Source organism: Delphinus delphis, chromosome 1 (genome assembly GCF_949987515.2).
Source record: "Delphinus delphis chromosome 1, mDelDel1.2, whole genome shotgun sequence".
Lineage (NCBI taxonomy): Eukaryota > Metazoa > Chordata > Mammalia > Artiodactyla > Delphinidae > Delphinus > Delphinus delphis.
This window is the reverse complement of record NC_082683.1, coordinates 158,091,354-158,116,844: the sequence shown is the minus strand read 5'-3', so window position 1 is coordinate 158,116,844 and position 25,491 is coordinate 158,091,354. Positions and strand designations below refer to the sequence as shown.

General features: G+C 36.4%; 1 protein-coding gene across 1 annotated transcript in view; it reads right to left on the bottom strand.

Annotated features, from left to right (window-relative positions):
• The window catches only part of CATSPERE (catsper channel auxiliary subunit epsilon), a 245,410-nt gene that overhangs the window by 32,332 nt on the left and 187,587 nt on the right, over positions 1-25,491 (bottom strand). The window contains exons 16-17 of the mRNA XM_060010760.1: positions 25,173-25,206; positions 25,025-25,104 (exon numbers count right to left, since the gene is read on the bottom strand). Of these exons, the coding sequence (XP_059866743.1) occupies positions 25,025-25,104; positions 25,173-25,206 (114 nt within the window). The remainder of the gene's footprint in view (positions 1-25,024; positions 25,105-25,172; positions 25,207-25,491) is intronic.

The following is a 25,491-nucleotide window of genomic DNA, read 5'->3' as shown; positions in this document are numbered from 1 at the left end:
GCATCTTCTGAATGCCATCAGATTCTTGAATTAATAAAAACTAGTTGCAAAGCCCTATGTTTTATTTAAATAAAAAAGATCTTAACTGAACTCTGAGCAGGCATCGTTTGACAATCACAAAAGCAATAAGCTACAGTGTCATCTAGTGGCAATAAGGATAAATTGCATGACATACTTTCTGGGTTTATAATGATCTTTGATGTTCTATGTATTTCATTGAGAATATGGGACCAAAATACTTGCCTGTGAAAGCATGGCTTATTTTCATTGAACTTCATTAATGTGAGATATAATACTAATTAAACCTGAGAGATTCATGAGTGTTACTACATTTTGTAACTTCTCCCTACAATTTGTAACTTCTCCGCTATTGCAGTTCCACTTTGGGAATTGGGAAGGAGAGACCTCTCTGTTGATCCATTAGACACATATGTTTTCAATCCTGTCTGGTCACTCTAGATAGCCCATTGTATTAACCTTGTCTTTTACTTTCTGTAATGTGATGCTTTAATATCTAGGGCCTTGCTTACCTTGGAGGGATGCCCTCCCAGGGTTAACTCCTAGAGATAGTAAACAGCTCCCCTAGGCATGCCTTTCATATGCAAACCAACCAATCCAGAGCCCATACTCCCAGCCACCTCCTTTATGGGTTGTCACACTGGGCCACTATCTACCTGCCCTAATCACCCCAGGATCAGGTACTAGACAACAAGACAGTATTTACACCCAGAGCCCACTGAAATTACTCAAAATAGCCAATCCTAAACCTGCTTACCCTGTCTCATCCATTCCTTCCCACAGAAAACACAATAAAGACTCTTACCTCTGTTTTCCCCTCACTTCCTCTGTCTCCTGACAGACCCTGGTGCTTCCTTCTGAGGCCCTACATGGTGTGCTGTGCCTCCTGTTTCTTGGGATTGGTATTTACAATATATACCTTCCTTCATGACAGTCATTTCCACGTCTGTGTGTCTTACCACATCTGATCAAAACAAATCTTGAGTAGCCCTAAAGCACCCCTATGACCTGTTACTGAACTTCCTGCATCACAGTAGAGCAATTATGTCCCACTGTTTCCTCTGGGTTGCTTCTGTAGCACCAAATTCTGGTTTAGGATGGGTTGCCATGGGAATTAAGAAAGCAAAGAGGCAACTGGGATGACATATTCCTAGGTGGATCATACTCCCAGGACTTGCTTTATTCTTATTAACGTTTGCTAGTGAATCTATTATTGTTTTATCTGTAAAATTCTGCCCAACCTTGTTCCTGAGCCATTCTCTACAAAGATAAGACATTTATTATAATTTAGAGGCCTAGTCCACACACTAATTTCCTAGTGACTACCCATGTCTGCCTGTTTTCTCAAGGCTTAATTAATTAGCACCCAAATTTGCCTCTGATAAATATCTAATTGAACACCGGGTTATCAACTATGTATTGCTATAGTTCAGTTGAATTGAACACTGAGCCTTATTGATCTGACTGTCCCTCTGTAGTTAACCTCAACTATTCAATCGATTATCCTAGAAGAATTGGAGGCAAAAAGCTTTGTCAAGCTATTCCTTTTTGCAGAGATACAAAAAGTTACCCCTAGGGAAAAGTACTGTCACAATAGTCCAAAGTAGTGCTGCTTCAAAAGTCCACTCTCTGACCCCAACATCTTCCATCTTTCACATCCTCTCACCTGCCCCTTGACCTCATAGGTACTTCCAGTCCTCTGTTTCCCGTCTGCTTTCCTGCTACACAGAAGTTCCTTTCTAGCTGCTCTTCCTTCCCCAATCAGCCCAATCTCATGCTTGATCATCGGACCTGCTCTCTCACTAGCATCCTGGATGCACTCAACTGTTCCTCCCCTTGCATGTAATATCTAACCTAAACATTCGATGGTATCTATGACTTCTTCATCTGTGCATCTGCTACTTCAGACATTCACTGTGTGTGAGGATTGGACCCACTCACGGTATCTTACCTCAGTTGTGCCTTTGGTGTTGTCCAGTAATCTTTTTACTGGCCCTTAGCCAGCCCCTTCTCATAGTACCCTCAGTGACCTTTGACATTCTCCTCAAAGACCCTCCTCAACCCCTCCCTTCTCTCAGTTTACAGGTGGCCCTCCTTCCTACTTCATGTAAGTAAATCGAGGCTATCAGACATGACCTTTCTCAACTCCTACATTCCTATTTCCAAACCAGTCACTTTCTGCATTTATTTTTACTCCTTCCCTCCAAGTCTCAGAGGATGAATTGTCCTTTCAACTTCGCCACGTGGCCACTTGATTCTACTTCCCCAGTTTTCTTCATGGACCTTGTGCCTGTAGCTTAGGCACTTATTTTTTTTAATTAGGAAATATTTCATATATGCAGAAGAACACAGAGAATAATGTGAAAATTATTACTTATCATTTCCATCCTGGTTTTATACTTTACTTATATGTAAATGTATCCACAAATCATATATAGTATTGATTTATGGGTTTGAAAATATACATACATGATATTATACTGTGAATATCTTTTGGTGATTTTTTTTTCCACTCAATATTAGGTTTTGAAATAAAGCCATAGAAATTTCCAGTCTCTTGGTCTCTGTTTTCCTCATCAGCAGGTTCTTTCTCGTCTCTCTTCCTTCCCTATCCAAACTGAACTTCACGGCTGATCATTTGATTCCCCCTTACAAGCATCCTAGTTCATTCATTTTAACTGCTATTTGGCATTCCATTGTCTAACTACACAGGGTACTCATCCAAATGTTCACTGTATTTTACCTTACATATATTTCACCACAACTTAAAAAAATCTGTACTTAAAAGATATCATAAATAAACATTTCAACCACCTGTCTTTTTTACTTTGTTTATGGTGTCTTCCACTGCAGATTTTTAAAAATTGAAGTATAGTCGATTTACAGTACAGTTAAATTCCCTACATATGAACCTGTTCCGTTCTGAGAGTGAGTTCGTAAGTCCAATTTGTTTGTAAGTCCAACAAAGTTAGCCTAGGTATCCAACTAACACAATTGGCTATATAGTACTGTACTGTAATAGGTTTATAATACTTTTCACACAAATAATACATAAAAGCAAAGAAACACAAAAAATAAGAAAACATTTTTAATCTTACAGTAAAGTACCTTGAAAAGTACAGTAGTACCAGCTACATCACTGCTGCTTTTACACTTGCTTCCGGAATCCTGGGCTTGAAATAAAGATACTGTACTACGGTGTTCTACACAGTACTGCACAGTAAAGTACACAAAAGCACAACCACTTGTAGAGGATGTACACACATGACAAAGTACACCAGACATGTGAACTAACTTACGTGATTGGACATGTGAACGCACGTTCGCATCTTTGAAAGTTCGTAACTTGAAGGTTCGTATGTAGGGGACTTACTGTATTATATTAGTTTCAGGTGTACAACATAACTGCTGGATCATATGGTAGTTCTACTTTTAGTTTTTTGAGGAACCTCCGTAGTGTTTTCCATAGTGGATGCACCAATTTACATTCCACCAGTGGAATGTAACAGTGTACAAAACTTCCCTTCTCTCTACATCCTCACCAACATTTATCATTTGTAGACTTTTTGATGATAGCCATTCTGACAGGTGTGAGGTAATATTTCAATATTTTTAGAGATTATTTAACTAACTATTAATCTAAATAATCTTTTAGATTAATTTATGATTTTATAGATTATTTAAATAACTCCATTTAAAGTTATTACAAAGTAATGGCTGTACTCCCTGTGCTGTACAATATATCCTTGTTGCTTATTTATTTTATACATAGTAGTTTGTGTCTCTTAATCCCATACCCCTATCTTGCCTCTCCCCTTTTCCCCCTCCACTGAAAAACACAAGTTTTTGTTTTCTATATCTGTATCTCTGTTTTGTTATATACATTTGTTTCTTTTATTTTTTAGATTCTACATATAAGTGATAATATAGAGTATTTGCCTTTCTCTCTCTGACTTATTTCACTAGGAATAATATTTTCTGGGTCCATCCATGTTGTTGCAAATGACAGAATTTCATTCTTTTTTATGGCTAAGTAATATTCCATTGTGTGTGTGTGTGTGGTGTGTGTGTGTGTGTGTGTGTATACCACTTTTTCATTGTCATTTGTTAATGGACACTTAGGTTGCTTCCATACCTTGGCTATTATAAATAATACTGCTATAAACATTGGGATGCATGTATCTTTTCAAATCAGTGTTTTCATTTTCTTTGGATATATGTCCACCAGTGGAATTGCTGGATCATATGGTAGTCTAGTTTTAGTTTTTTGAGGAAACTCTGTTCTGTTTTCCATAGTGGATGCACCAATTTACATTCCAGCCACAATGTACAAATGTTCCCTTCTCTCCACATCCTCACCAACATTTATTATTTGTAGACTTCCTGATGGTAGGCATTCTGACAGATGTAAGGTGGTATTTCATTGTGGCTTTGATTTGCATTTCTCTAATAATTAGCAATGTTGAGCATATTTTCATGTGCCTGTTTACCATCTGTATGTCTTCTTTGGAAAAATGTCTATTCAGATCTTCTGCCCAGTTTTTAATGTGGTTTGTTTTTTGGATATTGAGTTGTATGAATTGTTTATATATTTTGGATACTAACCCCTTATTGGTCATATCATTTGCAAATATTTTCTCCCATTCTGTAGGTTGTAGTTTTGTTTTGTCAGTGGCTTCCTTTGCTGTGCAAAAGCTTTTAAGTTTGAATTAGACCCCATATGTTTATTTTTGCTTTTGTTTCTTTTTCCTTAGGAGACATATCCAAAAAAATATTGCTACTATTCATGTCAAAGAGTGTTCTGCCTATGTTATCTTCTAGAATTTTTATGGTTCAGGTCCTACATTTAGGTCTCTAATCCATTTTGATTTTATTGATGTATATGGTGTGAGGAAATGTTCTAATTTCATTCTTTTGCATGTAGCTGTCCAGTTTTCTCAGCACCACTTCTTGAAGAGACTGTCTTTTCTTCATTTGCTTGGCTCCTTTGTCATAGATTAATTGACCATAAGTGTGTGGGTTTATTTCTGGGCTCTCTATTCTGTTTCATTGACCTATATATCTGTTTTTGTGCCAGTACCATGCTGTTTTGATTACTATAGCTCTGTAGTATAGTGTGAAGTGAGGGAGTGTGATCCTTCTAGATTTGTTCATTTTTCTCAAGATTGCTTTGGCTATTATTCAGGGTCTTTTGTGGTTCCATATAAATTTTAGGGTGATTTGTTCTAGTTCTGTGAAAAATGTCATAGGTATTTTGACAGGGATTGCATTAAATATGTAGATTGCTTTGGGTAGTATGAATAGTATGAACATTTTAATATTACTTCTTCCAGTCCAAGAACACAGGATATCTTTCCATTTCTTTGTATCATCCTCAATTTCCTTCATCAATGTTTTATAGGTTTCAGAGTATAGGTCTTTCACCTCCTTGGTTAAGTTTATTCCTAGGTATTTTATTCTTTTTGATATAATTTTAAACTTGATTGTTTCCTTGCTTTTTCTTTCTGATAGTTCATTATTAGTATATAGAAAAACAACAGATTTCTATATATTAATCTTGTACCCTGCAACTTCACTGAATTCATTAATTAGTTCTAATAGCTTTTTTTGGTGGAGACATTAGGATTTTCTACATATAGTATCATGTCATCTGCAAATAGTAATAGTTTTATTTCTTCCAATTTGATGCTTTTTGTTTCTTTTCCTTGTCTGATTTTTATGGCTAGGACTTCCAATACCATGTTAAATAGAAATGTTGAGAGTAGGCATCTTTGCTTTGTTCCTGATTTTAGAGGAAAGGCTTTCATTGGGTGTGATGTTAGCTCTGGGTTTGTCATAAATGATCTTCATTATTTTGAAATATGTTCCCCCTATATCCACTTTGATGAGAGTTTTTATCATGAATGGATGTTGAATTTTGTCAAATGCTTTCTCTGAACCTATTGAGATGATTGTGTGACCTTTATCCTCCCTTTTGTTAATGTGGTGTTTCACATTGATTGATTTGTGAATACTGAACAAGTCTTGCATCCCTGGAATAAATCACACTTTATCATTTTATATATTGTTGAATTCATTTTGTTAATATTTTGTTGAGGATTTTTGCATCTAAATTCATCATAGATATTGGCCTGTAATTCTCTTTTTTGTGGTGTCTTTGTCTGGGGTGGTATCAGGGTAATTATGGCCATGAAGAATGAATTTGGGAGTGTTCCAATTTTTTGGAATAGTTTGAAAAGGATAGATATTAACCCTTCTTTGTGTGTTTGGTAGAATTCCCCTGTGAAGCTCTTCAGTCCTAGACTTTTGTTTCCTGGGAGTTTTTTTTAATTAAAAATTCAATTTCACTACTAGTGATAAGTTGGTTCAGATTGATTGTATATTTCTTCCTGATCCAATCATGGAAGGTTGTATGTTTCTACAAATTTGTCCATTTCTTCTAGGTTGTACAATTTGTTGGCATATAACTGTTCATAGTATTCTCTTATGATTTTTTGTATCTCTGTGATATTGGTTGTTGTTTCTTCTCCTTAATTTCTTATTTTATTTGGGTACTCTCTTTTCTTCTAGGTGAACCTGGCTAAAGGTTCATTAATTTTGTTTATGTTTTCCAAAAACAAGCTCTTGCTTTTATTGATCTTTTCTATTTTTTCTTGGTCTCTATTTTATTTATTTTCTCTCTGATCTTTATTACTTTTTTACTTCTGCTTATTTTGGGCTTTGTTTTTTCCTCTTTTTCTAATTCCTTTAGGTGATAGGTTAGGTTGTTTATTTGAGATTTTTCTTATTTCTTGAGGTAGGCTTGTATTGCTATAAACTTCCCTCTTAGAACTGCTTTTGCTGCATCCCATAGATTTGGGAAAGTTGTGTTTCTATTTTCATTTGTCTCAAGTATTTTTTGATTTCCTCTTTGATTTTTTTCATTGACTTATTGGTTTTTTTAGTTGTGTGTTGTTTAGTCTCCATGTGTTTGTGCTTTTCCCGTTTTTCTTCTTGTGATTGATTTCTAGTTTCATACTGTTGTGGTCAGAAAAAAATGCTTGATATAATTTCTGTCCTTCTAAATTTGTTGAGACTTGTTTTTTGGCCTAGCATGTGATCTATTCTTGAGAACATTCCATGTGCAGTTGAATAGAATGTGTATTCTGCTGGTTTTGAATGGAATGTCCTGTAGATATCTATTAAGTCCAATTGGTATATTGTGTCATTTAAGACCACTGTTGCCTTATTGATTTTCTGTCTGGTGATTTGTCCATTGATGTAAGTGGGGTGTTAAAGTCCCCTACTCTTATTGTATTATTGGCAATTTCTCCCTTTATGTCTGTTAATATTTGCCTGATATATCTGGGTGCTCCTATATTAGGTGTATGTATGTTAGCGAGTGTAACATTCTCTTCTTGTATTGATTCCTTTATCATTATATAATGCCTTTCTTTGTCTTTTATTATAGACCTTGTTTTAAAGTCTATTTTGTCTGATATGAGTATTGCTATCCCTGCTTTCTTGTTGTTTCCATTTGCATGAAGTATCTTTTACCATTCCATCATTTTCAGTTTGTGTGTGTCTTTAGTTCTGAAGTACATGTCTTATAAGCAGCATATAGATGGGTCTCGTTTTTTAATCCAATCAGCAACCTATGTCTTTTGATTAGTGCATTTAGTCCATTGACATTTAAAGTAGTTATTGATAGGTATGTATTAATGTGGTTTTGTTACTTGTTTTCTGGTTGTTTTGTAGTTCTTCTCTATTCTTTTAGTTTCTTCCCTTGTGATTTGATGATTGTCTTTAGTGGTATGTTTTTGTTCCTTTTTCTCTAGTTTCCGTGTATCTAGTATATGTTTCTGATTTGTGGTTGCCATGAGGTTCCAACATATTGACCTATAACTACATCTGTTTTAAACAGGTAGTCCTTTAAGTTCAAGCACAATCTAAAAGATCTACATTTTTTACTTCCTTCCACCACATTTTTGGTTTTGATGTCATATTTTGTATCTTCATGTTTATCCCTTTACTGATTATTGTAATTATAGTTGATTTTACATTTTTTTGTTTTTTAATCTTCATACTAGCTTATTTCAGTGGTTGATCCTCAGCCTTTACTATATATTTGCCTTTACTATAGATTCTTCCTTTTTTCCCTTTCCTATAGATTCTTTCTTCTTGTTATAGCCTATTCTATTCCACTTAGAGAAGACTTTTTAACATTTCTTTTAGGGTAGATTTAGTATTAATGAACTTTTTTAGTTTTTGCTAGTCTGGGAAGTTCTTTATCTCTCCGTCAATTCTAAATAATAATCATGATGGGCAAAGTATCCTAGATTGAAGATTTTTCCCTTTCAGCACTTTGTATAGATCATGCCACTCCCTTCTGGCCTGCAAAGTTGCTGCAGAAATATCAGCTGATAGCCTTATGGGTGTTCCCTTGTATATGACTTTTTGTTTTTCTCTTGCTACCTTTAGAATTCTCTCTTTATTTTTAACCTTTGTTATTTTAATTATGATATGTCTCAGTCTGGGTCTGTTTGAGTTTATTTTGTTTGGGACCCTCTGTGCTTTCTGAACCTGGATATCTGTTTCCTTCTTCAGGTTTGGGAATTTTTCAGCCATATTTCATCAAATACATTTTCAACCCTCTTCTCTCTCTCTTCTCCTTCTGGGACCCTTATAATGTGCATGTGGATATGCTTGATGCTGTCTCAAAGATCCCTTAAAACAGTTCTAATTTTTTTTTTCTTTTTGCTCTTCTGATTGGGTGATTTCTATTATTCTATCTTCCAGATCACTTATGCATTCTTCTTCTTCTTTTTTTTTTACATGTTTATTGGAGTATAATTGCTTTACAATGGTGTGTTAGTTTCTGCTTTATAACAAAGTGAATCAGTTATACATATACATTTGTTCCCATATCTCTTCCCTCTTACATCTCCCTCCCTCCCACCCTCCCTATCCCACCCATCTAGGTGGTCACAAAGCACCGAGTTGATCTCCCTGTGCTATGTGGCTGCTTCCCACTAGCTATCTATTTTACATTTGGTAGTGTATATATGTCCATGCCACTCTCTCACTTTGTCACAGTTTACCCTTCCCCCTCCCCATATCCTCAAGTCCATTCTCTAGTAGGTCTGTGTCTTTATTCCCGTCTTACCCCTAGATTCTTCATGACATTTTTTGTTTTCTTAGATTCCATATATATGTGTTAGCATATGGTGTTTGTCTTTCTCTTTCTGACTTACTTCACTCTGTATGACAGACTCTAGGTCCATCCACCTCATTACAAATAACTCAATTTTGTTTCTTTTTATGGCTGAGTAATATTCCATTGTATATATGTGCCACATCTTCTTTATCCATTCATCCGATGATGGACACTTAGGTTGTTTCCATCTCCTGGCTATTGTAAATAGAGCTGAAATGAACATTTTGGTACATGACTCTTTTTGAATTTTGGTTTTCTCAGGGTATATGCCCAGTAGTGGGATTGCTGGGTCATATGGTAGTTCTATTTGTAGTTTTTTAAGGAACCTCCATACTGTTCTCCATAGTGGCTGAACCAATTCACATTCCCACCAGCAGTGCAAGAGTGTTCCCTTTTCTCCACACCCTCTCCAGCATTTATTGTTTCTAGATTTTTTGATGATGGCCATTCTGACTGGTGTGAGATGATATCTCATTGTAGTTTTGGTTTGCATTTCTCTAATGATTAATGATGCTGAGCATTCTTTCATGTGTTTGTTGGCAATCTGTATATCTTCTTTGGAGAAATGTCTATTTAGGTCTTCTGCCCATTTTTGGATTGGGTTGTTTGTTTTCTTGACATTGAGCTGCATGAGCTGCTTGTAAATTTTGGAGATTAATCCCTTGTCAGTTGCTTCATTTGCAAATATTTTCTCCCATTCTGAGGGCTGTCTTTTGGTCTTGTTTATGGTTTCCTTTGCTGTGCAAAAGCTTTGAAGTTTCATTAGGTCCAATTTGTTTATTTTTGTTTTTATTTCCATTTCTCTAGGAGGTGGGTCAAAAAGGATCTTGCTGTGATTTATGTCATAGAGTGTTCTGCCTATGTTTTTCACATTCTTCTATATCACCTAGTCTGCTGTTCATTCCTTCTACTGTGCTTTTCATTTCAGTTATCATATTCTTCAGTTCTGACTGGTTCTTTTTCATATTCTAGTTCTTTGTTAAAACTCTCACTGTGTTCATCTATTCTTTTTCCTAATTCAGTTAGCATTCTTATTACTAATGCTTTGACTCTTTACCTGGTAAATTGTTTACCGCTTTTTCACTGGTTGTTTTTTCAGGGGTTTTCTGTTGCTCTTTCAATTGAAACAAATTCCTCTGTATTCTCATTTTGCTCAGCTCTCTCTGTGTGTATGAAATTAGATGAAACAGTTACCTATTGCGGTCTTGAAGGGGTGTCCCTTTATGAGAGCATCCCTATACAGTGTGCATGTGCCCAGTGGCTTTTGTGGGAGAGCTGGATCTGAAGTGAACACAAGTCCTATCTTTTCGCAGGGTGTATTGGCAACCATCACCTTGGTAGGAAGTGGGACTGGAGATGGTAGGGCCAGAGCCAGGTGTCAGCCAGGGCTTCTCCTCTGCTCTGTGACCATCACCACCCTATAAAGGGAGGGGTCGAGTCCCAAGTTGCTGAAGCAGAAGCCCTGAAGTTTGGGTCTGAGCTGGCTCTGTTCCCTTTAAGTGTGTGCTCTCCCACCTCCCAGCACTGGAACCCTCATCCCAGAGGGAAGCAGTGCTGGAATAAGAGGGGCTGGCATGGATGCTTGGCATGTGTCAGGGTACAGGCTGTGGTGGTCTGGCTGGGGTCAGACACCTGGACTGCTTCCAGTGTAATGCCTGTGAAAGTGCCAGTAATGGCTGCCCCCACTCCACTCAGACACTGCTTTGAGTCCGAATCTCCTTTGTCCCTCACAGATGAGCCTCCCTTTGGCCTCTGCCATCCTAGCTAAGGTGTGGAATTGTGTCATGAAACAAGAAGGACTCAAGTGGTCATTTGGCTCAGGCTAGGATGTGTGCTGGGATGTCATGGGAAACCAGCCAGCCACCTGTGCAGTCTCAATCCACCCTCTCCAGCGTGCTTCAGGAGCAAGCAAGTGTGTGCTCCTCATGAGTGGAGTTCAGGCTTCCTACAGTCCTTCTGTTAGTCCTACTGGCCTTCCAACCAGCCAAGGGGGCTCGTCTTCACAGTGTTAGACCCAGGGCTCGGGCACCCAATAGGTGGTTTGAACTGCTCACTCCCTAGGGAGGATCTTCATCCATGTAACCTCCTTTCTCCTCTGAATCCCCTCCCAGGTTCACAGGTCCTGACCTGATCACTTTTCTTCCCTTCCTACCCAAGTCTGCATGGATCTTTCTGACAGCCTAAGTTGTATAGGAGTCTTTCTGCCAGTCTCCAGTTAGTTTTCAGTGAGAATTTTCCTCATGTAGGTGTATTTTCAATGTGTTAATGGGGTGGGGGCAGAGGGAGAGTCCATGTCCTTTTACTCCACCATCTTGATCTCCTCTCACCAGACTTTTTTATCATGAAAAATATGCACAATGTAAAAATTAGCATTTAACCATTTTTAAATATACAGTTCAGTGGCATTAAGCATAAAACTTCATTGTATGATCACGACCATCTGTCTACATAATCTTTTCATCTTGCAAAACTGAAATTCCAGTTAGCAGACATTTAATCCTGTCCAAAATGTCCATAATATATTTGGTCCATCCCAAAATGTCCTTCTTTGATATTTGCAGGACCATTTGCTCCTGTCCAAAATGTCCATAACACATTTGATCTATGCCAAAATGTTCTTTATATTTGGTCATATTTTGTCCTGTCCAAAACATCTATGGAGACATTTTGTCCACATCAAAAAGTCCTTGATATTTGGTCCTGTCAAAACTATTTAGCATAGACCAAATATTTTCATGAATATTTTGGACAGAACCACATTTCAAGAACTTTTTGGCATAGACCAAATATCTTTTGGATCAAATGTCTTATGGACATTTTAGACAGGATCAAATGTTCTGCAAGGGAAATTTCTTACCCATTAAATGATAACTTGCCATTCCTCTTATCCTACAGCCCCTGGAAAGCACCATTCTACTTTCTATGAATTAACAACTCTTGGTACCTCATGAAAGTGGAATCATACAGTATTTGTCCTTTGGTGATTGGCATTTTTCTTTTAGCATAATGTCTTTGAGATTCATGCATGTTGAGGCATGTGTAAGAATTGCCTTCTTTAAGGCTGAATAGTACTCCACTGTAGATATGTATCACATTTTGTTTATCTGTCAATGGACACTTGGGTTGCTTCCACCTTTTGACTATTATGAATAATGCTGCTTAAGAATATGATGTACAAATATCTGTTCTAGTCCCTCCTTTCACTTCTTTTGGATATATAGCCAGAAGTGAAATTGCTAGATCATAGGATAATACTATGGTTAACTTAATAGTTAACTTGCTAGTTCTTTTATCCTTCAGCACTTAAAAATGCCATTCTATTGTTACCTGACCTCTACTGTTTCTTTTTTTTTAAAGATTTTTAATAAATTTTAATTTTATATTGGAGTATAGTTAATTTATAATGATTAATAATGGAGTATAGTTGATTAATGGAGTATAGCTGATTAATAATAAATTTTTATTTTATATTGGAGTATAGTTGATTAATAATGTTAGTTTCAGGTGTACAGCAAAGTGATCCAGTTATACATATACATGTATCTATTCTTTTTCATATTCTTTTCCCATTTATTTTATAACAGAATATTGAGCAGTGTTCCCTGTGCTATACAGTAGGCCCTTGTTGGTTATCTATTTTAAATATAGCAGTGTGTACATGTCAATCCCAGACTCCCAATCTATCCCTCCCCCTCCTCCACCCCTCCCCCTGGTAACCATAAGTTCATTCTCTAAGTCTGTAAGTCTGTTTCTGTTTTGTAAATAAGTTCATTTGTATAATTTTTTTTTAGATTCCACATATAAGGGATGTCATACGATATTTTTCTTTCCCTGTCTGACTTATTTCACTTAGTATGATAATCTCCAGGTTCATCCATGTTGCTGCAAATGGCATTTCATTCTTTTTTTATGACAGAGTAATATTCCATTGTATATATGTACCACATCTTCTTTATCCATTCCTTCATTGATGGACATGTAGGTTGCTTCCATGTCCTGGTATTGTAAATACTGCTGCAATGAACATTGGGGTACATATATCTTTTCTAATTATGGTTTTCTCCAGATATATGCCCAGGAGTGGGACTGCTGGATGATATGGTAGCTCTATTTTTAGTTTTTTAAGGAACCTCCATAGTGTTCTCCACAGTGGCTGTACCAATTTACATTCCCATCAACAGTGTAGGAGGGTTCCCTTTTCTCCACACCCTCTCCACTATTTATTGTTTGTAGATTTTTTGATGATGGCCATTCTGACTGGTGTGAGGTGATATCTCATTGTAGTTTTGGTTTGCATTTCTCTAATGATTAGTGATGTTGAGCATCTTTTCATGTACCTCTTGCCCACCTGTATGTCTTCTTTGGAGAAATATCTATTTAGGTCTTCTGCCTATTTTTTGATTGGGTCATTTGTTTTATTGATATTCAGCCACATGAGCTCTTTGTAAATTTTGGAGACTAATCCCTTGTCGGTCACATCATTTACAAATATTTTCTCCTATTCTGTAGGTTGTCTTTTCACTTTGTTTATGGTTTCCTTTGCCATGTAGAAGCTTTTGAGTTTAATTACTGACCTCTACTATTTCTGGTGAAAAGTTTTCTGTAATTCTTTCTTTGTTCCCCTGAATGTAATGTATCATTTTTTCCCCTGTCTAGCTGCTTTAAGCATTTCTCTTTATCTTTAGCTTTCAGCATTTGTCTATGTTGTGCCTAGATGTGGTGTTTATTGAACTTCTGGGATCCATGGGCTAATATTTATCACCAACTTTGGATACATTTCAGTCAATATTTCTTCAAAAAATATTCTCCAATTCTATTTAAGTTAGATTGCTTGATATTGCTCCATAGGTCATTGAAGCACATAATTAAAAAAATTCTTTCCTGTTGTATAATTTGGATAATTTCTGTTGAACTATCTTTATTTTTACTAATCTTTTTATTGCTTTGTCTAACTTCCTATTAAGCCTGTCCTATTAATTTTTATTTTTAAATTTCAGTTGCTGTATTTGCTTTTAGTCTAGCATTCCAAACTGACTCTTTTTAAAATTTATTTATTTTTGGCTGCATTGAGTTTTCATTGTTGCATGTGGGTTTTCTCTAGTTGCGGCGAGCGGGAGCTACTCTTCATTGTGGTGCATGGTCTTCTCATTGTGGTGGCTTCTCTTCTTGTGGAGCACAGGCTCTAAGCATGTGGGCTTCAGTAGTTGTGGCTCATGGGCTCTAGAGTGAGACTCAGTGGTTGTGGCACACAGGCTTAGTTGCTCCGCGGCATGTGGGATCTTCCCAGACCAGGGCTTGAACCTGTGTCCCCTGCATTGGCAAGCTGATTCTTAACTACTGTGCCACCAGGGAAGTCCCCAAATTGGCTCTTTTAAAAAAATAGTTAACAGTTTTTTACTGAGATTCCCTATCTGTTCACCCATTCTCTACAATTTTCCTAAGAATCTTTTAACATATTTATACTTGCTGAATTAAAGTCCTTGTCTGCTAATGCCAGTCAGAGTCTGGGTCATCTGTAGTCTGCTACTACTAACACCATTTTATTGATTTGGGGTCATTTTCCTGAGTCTTTGGATGTCTAGTAATTTTTAATACTGTACTGTACTGAACATTTAAAACTATACATTGTTGACACTCTGGGTTTTGTTATTTTCCTCTAAAGAGTTTTGTTGTTATTGTTGTTCTTCTTTTTCTTCTTCTTCCTCCTCTTCCTCTTTTTCCTCTTCCTTCTCTCCTTCTCCTTCTTCTCCTTCTCCTTCTTCTTCTCTTTCTTCTTCTTCTGAAGATAAATAACTGGTGGATCTCCCTGACTCTGATGAAGATTAGTTTTAGGACTTGGAAGGCTTTACAGTGGTTTAGTTTTGCCTTTAACCCCAGGACAGAGCATTTTATCTTTAGCTAACCATTTTGGTTTCAGAAGAAAGCCTAAGGTGTTTTCCAATACCCTCTAGGTTGGTGTGACTTTGTCCAGATTTGTCTCCCAGCATCAGGTAACTATTGAAATCTCTGCTTCCTTTCCTTACACATGCACAGTTCAAGAATTTGAGGAAAAAGTTTTCTATACTTTTATTGCTCCTCCTGCATGATGCTGTCCTTTCCAAGGTTTTTCACCTAAATTTATAGCTGTTTCACAGTCACATACTTCACTGTCTATCTCTTAAGTCCAGTAGATCTGTCATTTTCTGTTAAAGCCTGATTCTCACATACCCTGCCAAAAACTAGGAAGTGACTTCAGAGGACAGTCTTACTTAGAAATCTTTCCTTCTTTCAAGGATCATGTCTTTTGCAGTTTTTGCTCTCTAATGCTTCTACAGAATTATTTATTACAGTTTGTCTAGAGCATATATAGTTGGTATTGGGCAGAGTGTATGTCAAATAAAACTACTTTGCCATTTCTAGAACTTCAATTCTGGAAGATATTTGACTGGATATTTTTAGCCCATTGTTTTTCTATATAAATTTTAGGACCTACTTGTTAAATTTTGCTGAAAACCCTGATGAAATTTTATTGGAATTTCATTTAAGTTATGGATAGATTAGAGAAGAACTGATACCTTTGTAATACTGAGTCTCTCTATCAAAACATGTGGTATAGTTTTTCAAGTATTATAGTCCTCTTCTATGTATTTAATAATATTTTATAAATTTTGCTATACAGATCTTGTACAACTTTTATTAAATCTATTCTACTTTATTTTATTTTTGCTATTGTGAATGGAATAATTTTTCTATTATACAGTTTACCCTCAAAAACAATGGGTTTAAACCGTGTGAGTGTGCTTATATGCAGATTTTTTTCAATAGTAAATACTACAGTACTACAAAATCTGTGGTAGGTTTAAATCCACAGATGTGGAACAGCAGTATGGAGGAACCACTTGTGTGGAGAGCCAACTATAAGTTATATGTGAATTTTATTATTTTTATTATTATTACTATTATTATTTATTATATGTACATGGAGGGCTGTTCAAGGGTCAACTATATATTCTAGTTAGCATTTACTGATGTATGGAGACATTTTAATTTATTGTATTTTGATCCTGAATTCCACTTGCTGAACGTTCTTCTAAGGTCTAACTGGATATTTCTCTCATAAATTACATATACCTGACTTCATTTAAAAATGCAATCTTAGAATTATTGTCTTTTAATATAGAGGTAAGTGCTTTAAAATTTTGGTCATTATTAATATATTTATATGTATTTCTACTATGTAACTTTTTCTTTTTACTAACTCTGTATTTTTTTCTCTTTTCATCTATAACATTGCTCAATAGTTTAAGTTGGTCTAACTTCATTGCTACAACAATCCTCAAAATCTCAGTAAGTTAACACAATAAAGTTTATTCCTTACTCATTTTATGGTCCACTGTGGGTGGAATTAGATGAGGGGAGATGCTCTGCTCCACATAATCCTTTAGAAACCCAGACTTTTTTCCATTTAGTAGACCATAATGTTTCTGAGTCCTTTTTGGATTCTCCAAAACTGGCAGATGATAGAAGATAAAAAGAGATAGCTGGGAGGATTATGCAAAACTTAATTTTTTTATGGGGGGCAGAGTCCAAGCCTGACTGGTCATGTGACACTTTGGTCCACATTCCACTGTGCAGTATTCAGGCATATGGCCCCACCTAACTGCAAAGCATGTTTAGAAACAGAGTCTAGGTGTGTGTCCTGGAGGAAAAGAAAACGGTATTTTGTATGTTCATTAAGTTTTCTTCTTATCAAGTTTTTTCAAAAATAACCCCACTTTGTTCTTTCTATTCTTCTTTTAGTGACTCTTCACTTTAAAAGTCTTGACCCCACGCCTAAACAATGCTAAGATTTCAGAATAATTTAACTCTAATCATCTTACTTCAATTCCACATGTTGAGTAGTATTATTTCATTTCCATCTTGTTTTCACATCCATCAAAGATATTATTCTTAAAATTTATTTCTACAGTTTATCTTTCTTTACTTTAACCAATAATTTCTTTCCTTATGATTGATTCCTCTACTTTGTTATTTTCCTTTTTGGGCTTATTTTTCTTCTTATTGAATAAAATCCTTCAGTAGTTTTTTGTTTTGTTTTTATTAAGGATTTTTAATGTAAACTCTTTATTTGCATAGGTATTTATTTCACCTTAACTCTCTAATAAAAGTTTATCTAGATTTACAATCTAAGATTAACATTCTTTTCCCTCAGATCAATGAAAATATCATTCTATTATTTTTGTCCTATTTTTGCTGATAAGAAATCTCTCAATATAAGTGGCAGTCTATTGTGGGTAATCTATCTTATCTGTATGGCAGCATATAAATATTTTCTCTTTTTCTTTTGTGTTCTATGATTTCATTTTGAGTTACTTAAGACTTTGTGTCAATTTTCACCCTGATGACTTAGCCCTTTAATAAATTATGGAAAGTTTTCACATTTTATTTGATTGAGTTTCACTTCCCTTTCCAACCCATTTTCTCTAATTTCTTCTTCTGGAGAAAACTATTAGGCACATGTTAGAAGAATTTGTCATTCTTTTCTCAATTTTTTCTTAACTTCTTTCTTATTTCTATATCTCCTTAACTATTTGTGCTGCATTCTGGTTGATTTCCATGTCTCTCTCTTTCTTTCTTTCTTTCTTTTTTTTTGTAACCGTCTCTTTACCCATATCTTTAGTGGTTTGTAATCATCTCTAAACTTTTGAATTTAATAGCTATGATTTTATATCTAGAATTTCTATCTTTTTAAAATATGCCTACTTTCTTTTCTTTCTTTCTTTTTTTTTTTTTTAGGCCACACTGTGTGGCATGCTGGATCTTAGTTCTCCAACCTGGGGTCAAACCCATGCCCCTTGCATTGAGAGTGTGGAGTCTTAACTACTGTACTGCCAGGGAAGTCCCCCTACTTTCTTTTCATAGTCATATTTTTTGTTATAGTTTGTTTTATTTGTCTTCCTTTTTCTTTATTTTTCTTTAACAATATTTTATGTATTGTTCAGATTGCTTCATTATTTTTAGTTTTGTTGGGCCTATCTTTCAATTTATTTTATCTTCTAACTCTCCCATTTCCTCATAAGGTTGGTAAACATTTATTGACAATTCTTTGGTGGTGGTGATTTTTCCAGTGGGAGTCTTATGCACTGGATTTACTTTTTCAATTGCTTCTGTTGGAGCCTTAGGGATTTTATGGCTACGTGACATGTTTTTAAGCTTCTTTTTTCATCTATTGATTTTTATTACTATAGTCTTTTCCTGTGTATATACATTAAATTTAGATCCCTGTCCACATACAGCCTGAGGCTAACATTTAACATTCTTACAGGAGATATTTTTCCCACATTCATGCAGGTAAAACTTTCTTCCTTGTTTCTCTGGTCATTGAGTAGAATTTTCTAGTCTTCATATATCCTGGATTTATGAAAGACCTTTCTGGCCCCACAGAGGCTTTAAAACCCTATCTCCTAATTCCTACTTCCAGTATCCCAGATCAATATTCCTGGACTACAGTAGATCACCTGGAGCTGACTACTCTTAGAGTTCTCTCTTTACTTGTATCACCTAGAGATTGCTCTTTCTTTTTTTCAAGTTTGGCTATGCATAAACTATTTTGTTATGTTTTATCAAGGATTATGTGTGGATGGGGAGTGGTTCAAGTGAGCTCAGTCTGTTGCATTACCATATTCAGAATGACTGATTTTAAACTTTTCTTCCTTTATTAAAGAAAGCTCAACTGTAACATGTAAACTGTAAACTTGAATTGCAAACATGCTGATATCTTTTATCCTAAAAAAAGAAACCTCATGATTTTGTGTTTTACTCTATAGGTAAATTTCAACCAAAAGTTGAAAAAGTGTAGGCTACATTTTGCCCCTACATAAAAATCTTTGATTTTGCAAACGCCCTGCAATCTGACTTCTGTCTGTTCTCATCATTTCATAGAAACTACTCTTATAAAGTTCACTAATGCTATTCTAATGTTAAATCCAATGGACATTTTCGGTGATGGTTTAGTAGTCTCTCTGAATTTGACTCTTTTACTCATTTTTTCTTAAAAAATCCTATTGTGAGCTTCACTGGTGGCGCAGTTGTTGAGAGTCCTCCTGCTGACGCAGGGGACACGGGTTCGTGCCCCGGTCCGGGAAGATCCCACATGCCGCGGAGTGGCTGGGCCTGTGAGCCATGGCCGCTGAGCCTGCGCGTCTGGAGCCTGTGCTCCGCAACGGGAGAGGCCACAACAGTGAGAGGCCCGCGTACTGCTAAAAAAAAAAAAAAAAAAATTCCTATTGTGGGGAGGGGGGAGGGTAAGCTGGGACAAAGAGAGAGTGGCATGGACATACATACACTACCAAATGTAAAATAGATAGCTAGTGGGAAGCAGCCGCATAGCACAGAGAGATCAGCTCGGTGCTTTGTGACCACCTAGAGGGGTGGGATAGGGAGGGTGGGAGGGAGGGAGACGCAAGAGGGAAGAGATATGGGGATATATGTATAGCTATAACTGATTCACTTGTTATAAAGCAGAAACTAACACACCGTTGCAAAGCAATTATACTCCAATAAAGATGTTAAAAAAAACCCCAGAAAACCAAAACAAAATAAATAAATAAATAAAAGACAAAGAAAAAAAATTCCTATTGTCTTTGCTTCCACAATTCCACATTATCTATGTTGTCCTTGTGTTTCTCTGAATGTTTTTTTCTGGCTCTTATTTCTAGACTCTTTTTTCCTCTCACCATGTTTGAATATTGGTTTTTTTTGTTTGTTTTTTAGTAGCGTAAATCTTTGGCTCATAACTCTTATTTTCCATATTACGGTTAAAATGAAACAAAACTTTTGATACTTCCTTTTATGTGGAGGGAGCTCAATGAGTATAACATTCTTGGTCTATCTTTGCTCTTCTATTCACTTTGCCCCTTGGGAAGTGGGTTGACTTAAATGATTGATAACTTAGAAAAGAATAAGCTGGGCATGCTTGGCTTAGCTTCACATTTTTCTTCTTATGAGTGAATTTCTTGTAGGATAACATGTTCTTTTCTCATTTGTTATACATTTAAAGTGCCTCCAAGATGAGAGACCAACAGTGGATCAACAATATGTGTGACTGGGGAGATGATTCTTTTTAACCCTTTTAGGTATAGTATTAGTGGTGTAGTATCAGGAAGTTCACTTTCTGCAAATGTAAGCTACATCTGTCAATATATACTTTTTGTCAGTAAAAAGTGATGAGTAATAACATTCTTCTTCTGACCCATATTATTCAACTCACTCAGGATTTGGTCAGGGAAGAGGGGTACAATTGGACCTCCTATGTACCCTAACAATTCTTTATGATCACCCACAACAATTCTTAATATCACAAAATTTTTATTGACTTCCAAATATATCTCTAGCTCAGACAGTTTACGTGAACTTCAGATGCTTCAGTTTAACATTTTATTGCACATCTCCTTCTGGATGTCACACAGACTCAAATTCAAAATGTCTAAAAATCAACTAGTCATCTTCCCCTGTAAGCATACCCTTTATTCTCTATTTTATATTACAATTGATGGTATTAAACTTTGTCCAGTTTAGGGAAGCCATAGACATAAAATTCATGAGTTCATTCAGCAAATATTTATTGATTGCTTACTATATGCTAGTCAGTGATCTAGGTGCTGGAGGATATAGCAGTGAACTAACTAAATAAAAAGCTCTTCTCTATGGAACTTCCATTATAGTAGAGGAGAAAAGACAATACACAAGTTAAATAAGTAATTTGTTAGGTGGTAATAAATACCATGAACAGAAAAGACAGGTGAGGAGTGAAGGTGGTGCAGAGGCAGCTTATAATTTTAAACATGACAGTCAGCATAAGTCTCTTTAAGAAAATGACATTTGGGCAAAGACTTGAAGGAAGTGAGGGAACAAACTAAGTGAACATCTGGGGAAAGAGCATTGCAGGCACAGCAAGCAGCAGGTACAATGGCCCTGAGGTGGGAATCTGCTTGGCTTACCTGAGGGACAATAAGGAGGCCAAGTGAGTAGAATGGAGTAAGTGAGGTGAAGCTCATCAGGAGAAAGGTAACAGGGACAGCAGATCACATAGAGCTTTGTAAATCAGAGTAACGACTTGGCTTTTACTCAGTGATTATACATTTTGAGCTTAGGAGTGATGTGCTCTAACCATTTTAAATGATTCACTGTTGCTGCTATAGAGATGCAAGGGTGGAAGCAGGGAGACCAACAGAAAGGCTATTTTAATAATCCAGGCAAGTAGTGATGGCTTGGATCAGGGTGTTAGCAGTTCAAGTGGTGACAAATAGTCAGATTCTGTAGGTATCTTGAAGATAGAGCCAATAGGATTTACTGATGTATTGAATGAAAGATATAAAAGGAAGAGTGGCTGGGGTGATTCCAAAGTTTGACCCAAACAGCCAGAAGGATAGGGTTGATATCAGTTGAAATGAGGAATGCTATTGATGGAGCAGATTTTGAGGGTAAGATCAGGAGTTCAGTTTTGAACAGGTTGTTTGATATATCTAGGCAATATCTAAGTAGAAAAGTGATTTATGTATTCAACATCTATGTGGATTTATGGGTCTGGAGTTCAAGAGTTTTGCAGACACTGTTAGTGCTCACCAAATAACCCTGTGCCTGTTTACATTTTCTAGCCCACCTTGGAGTTAGATTAGGGCTATGGCATTAGGTTCCAGATAATTGGATGTGGGTGGAAATGATGTAAACCACTTCTAGGCCCAACCCTTTAAGATATCCCAGGAAATCCTCTAGTCTTTTTTTTTTTTTTCCAGTTTTCCCCTTTCATAGTGGTAGTCTAGGAGGCCGTGTCAAGATGATGTAGGTACGAAATATGTCAGACTATGACATGAAAAAGGTTAAGCACAGAGATGCCAGGGTTTTTTACTGCAGCATAGCCTAGCCGTAATTGACTAATACAATGGAGGATATTCAGGCTGAAGATACAGTTTTGGGGTTTATCAATATATTGAGACATTCGAGTCCATGAGACTGGATGGCATCACTGAAAGAGAAAGTTGAAGTGGAGAAAAGAAAAGAAAGCTTTGAGCCTTGGGGCATTCCAACATTAAGAAGTCATGGAGAAAAGGAGAAACTAAGAAATTAAGGAGGAGCTATCAGTGAGGTAGCAGGAAAAGTAGGAAAATGTGATATCCTGGAAACCCAATAAGGAAAATATTTCAAGTAGGAGGAAATAATCAACTGTCAATTCTTGTTAATGAGATCAAGTAAGATGAGACCTGAGAATTGACCACTAAGTTTAGCAATACGGAGGCCAAGGCTGTTGGTCACATTGGCTAGCAGTGCCAATGGAGTGGTGGGGGTAAAATCCTGACTGAGAAAGATTTGGGAGAGGATAGGAGAAGAGCTGGTGACAGTGAGTATAGTAGCGAGAGGGGTAGTGGGGTCAAGAGAGGGTTTTTGTTTTGGTTTAGGTTTTGGTTTTGGTGACGGAAAGAATTGCATATTTGTATGATGATCCAGTAGACAGGGTAAAGTTGATGATGCAGGAGAAAGAGGGGGCAATTTCAGGAACAGTGGTTTTAATTAGGAAAGGGTGTAGGTATCCAGTTCACAAATGGAGGGACAGGCCTTAGATACCCATATACTTTATCTATGGTGACAGGAAGACAGACAGAGTTAATGGGCACAGATGCTTGAAGATGGATAGATAACAGTAGTAGAAGTTTGCAGAAAATCTCTCCTGATTGATATTACCTTTGACTCATTCATCTTCCTCATTCTCTCTTTCCCTCATCACTCACATCTATCAATTATCAAGCCCTGCCTGTCACTATGAGTAATTTTCTCATAAGTGATTCCTCTTTTTTGTCTTTGTTGCTATCTCAGTCATTTGTTTTTTTTTTCCTCCCTGGACTACCAGTACAGTTTACTACCTGGTCTCCTTACTTAGACATGTTTCCCTGAAATTCATCTTCTATACTTCTTCCAGAGAGAACTAGCTAAAGCAAATATTTAATCATGCCACTCTACCATAAGAATGGATAGAAAGTCTTCCATGAGCTGGACTCTACCTAGCTAGTTTCCCAGCCTTTTCTACTGATACATGATGCCTCACTATGTGCTCTGATAACATTATACCATTTGAACTATGAAATTTCTTCCTCTAACTATCATTTTTGCTTGAAAGGCTTACTCACTGGAGTTCCCTTTTACCTTCCCCACTTCTCCTTCTCTTCTCTGCCTTCAGCTAGATATTCGTTATAATTTAAGACTCAGTGACTCAGCTCAAATGCTCTGGGAACACTTTCCAGAGCCCCTCTCCCTTTTATAGCTGAGTTGGATTCTTTTCTTTTCAGTTTCAATACCAACCACCCATGTCATTTCTTTCTATTGTTCCATTTAGCATATCAGTTCATATCTAATTTATCAGACTCTTGAGCTCTTGAGAGCAGAAATTCTGGGTTAGTCATTTTTGAATTCCCAGTACCTAGCACAGTAATTGGTGCAAAGTAGGTGTTTAATAATGATGATATGAACTGAAGAGTGCACTTCTCTGAGAGAGAACATTGAGATTTTTTTTACCACTGGAGGATTAGGCACTAGATAAAACAAACAAAAAAAACAAAGAAAAAAACTAGGTCTCAGCAGGGGAAGGAGTGCCTAGGGTGCCCAAGAAAAGAAGTGGCATGATTAGATGTCTAGAAGATTGAAACTAAAGAAGATAGCAGATTAGCCTGATTGCTCAGAGAACCCATGACAGAGGGATTGTAGGAGGGTAACATAAGAGGGTTAGGGCAGAGCACAGAATCTTAGAACTGTCATAGATGAGAAGTGGGGGGCAGTACGTGCTGGCAGAGGCCTTCTGGATTCCAACAGGGAAAGCTCTGATGGCAAAACTAAATTGGAGTGCCTGATTCATTACTTCACACCTACACACCCTAAGAGATCTCAGAAGCTGTCTTCAGCCTGAGGGCCCCAAAAGCTGAAAGCATTGACTAAAATTTTGAAGTTTTGCTCATAGGAATTTCACTTCCAGTAATTTATCCTCATGGCAGTAATTATCCTCTGCCATGAGGATAAATTTACTGGACAAATTTACTGGATAAATTATCCAGTAATTTATCCTCATGGCATATCTGGACTAATGTCCATACATTTATATAAATGGATATTCACCACAATTTTGTTTATAATAGCAAAAAAAAAAAAATAGAAACCTAGGTCACTTGTCTCATATTTTTCTATATTTTTAATTTTGTAACAAGCTTTGTAACTTTTTTATAATCATAAATCTAGAATAAAGTCAGAGAAGCAAGCAAACTAGCACAAAATCACTTGGAAAAGCCTTCCTTGTAGCATTTTATTCATTTTTTTATGAAACATTATTTATAAAAATTAAGTTAGAGATAATATTTTTGAAATCTCCCCACGTACTATTCCTTACTAGTAATCTAGTTTCTCTCTTTGCGAGCATTCAGTTATTATTGGCACATGGAAAGAAAAGTCATGTCACCAGGGGGAGATAGTTCCTATAACAGGGAGGGGCGCTGAAGGTTGGGGAGAGATTTAGAGAGGATAAAGCAGGGGTTAGGAGACTGTCTGCATCCATGAGAGGAGTCTCAGCTCTCTTACCTACTTATGTCTCAACTTCTAAATTGTAATCTCCCTCAACATGCAGGGACCATGGACCATCCAACTTTCCATAACCAGTACTGAAAACCTAGTGTTGCATATATTTGGGTGCTCAAAAATATTTATTATTAAATGCATGATTAATTAGGCTTCTTTTCATACTTTTATTTTGAAACTTTCAAACTAAGTTAAAATTTTTAGTGAGAATATACTTACAGTTGAACCACAGGGTGAAACTTTTCTCTGAAATCAACTCTCAGTGGGCAGCCATATTTTTCCCAATTATATTTTACTCTCTGGAAAAGGAAAAATGCTTTAGTTATTTTCTATATTTGGCTGATTGACAAAATTATAGTTTTCTTACCAAGTGTTTAGATGGTTGATCCCTCAGATATGACCTGTAAAAAGACACTTTCATTACTTAGAATCTTTCCTCTTCTCAAACTTAAAAATTAAAACCACTACTTTGTTTGGGTAAAGAGGTATCACAAAAGTCAAACAGATAACCAAAATTACAAAATACTCCTAAAATATGTGGAGATTAAACAACATACTTCTAAATAACACGCGGATCAAAGACAAAATCTTAAGAGAAGTTAGAAAATATGTTCAACTAAATGAAAACACAACTTATCAAAATTTGTCAGGTGCAGCAAAATCAGTGCCTAGAGGTAAATTTATAG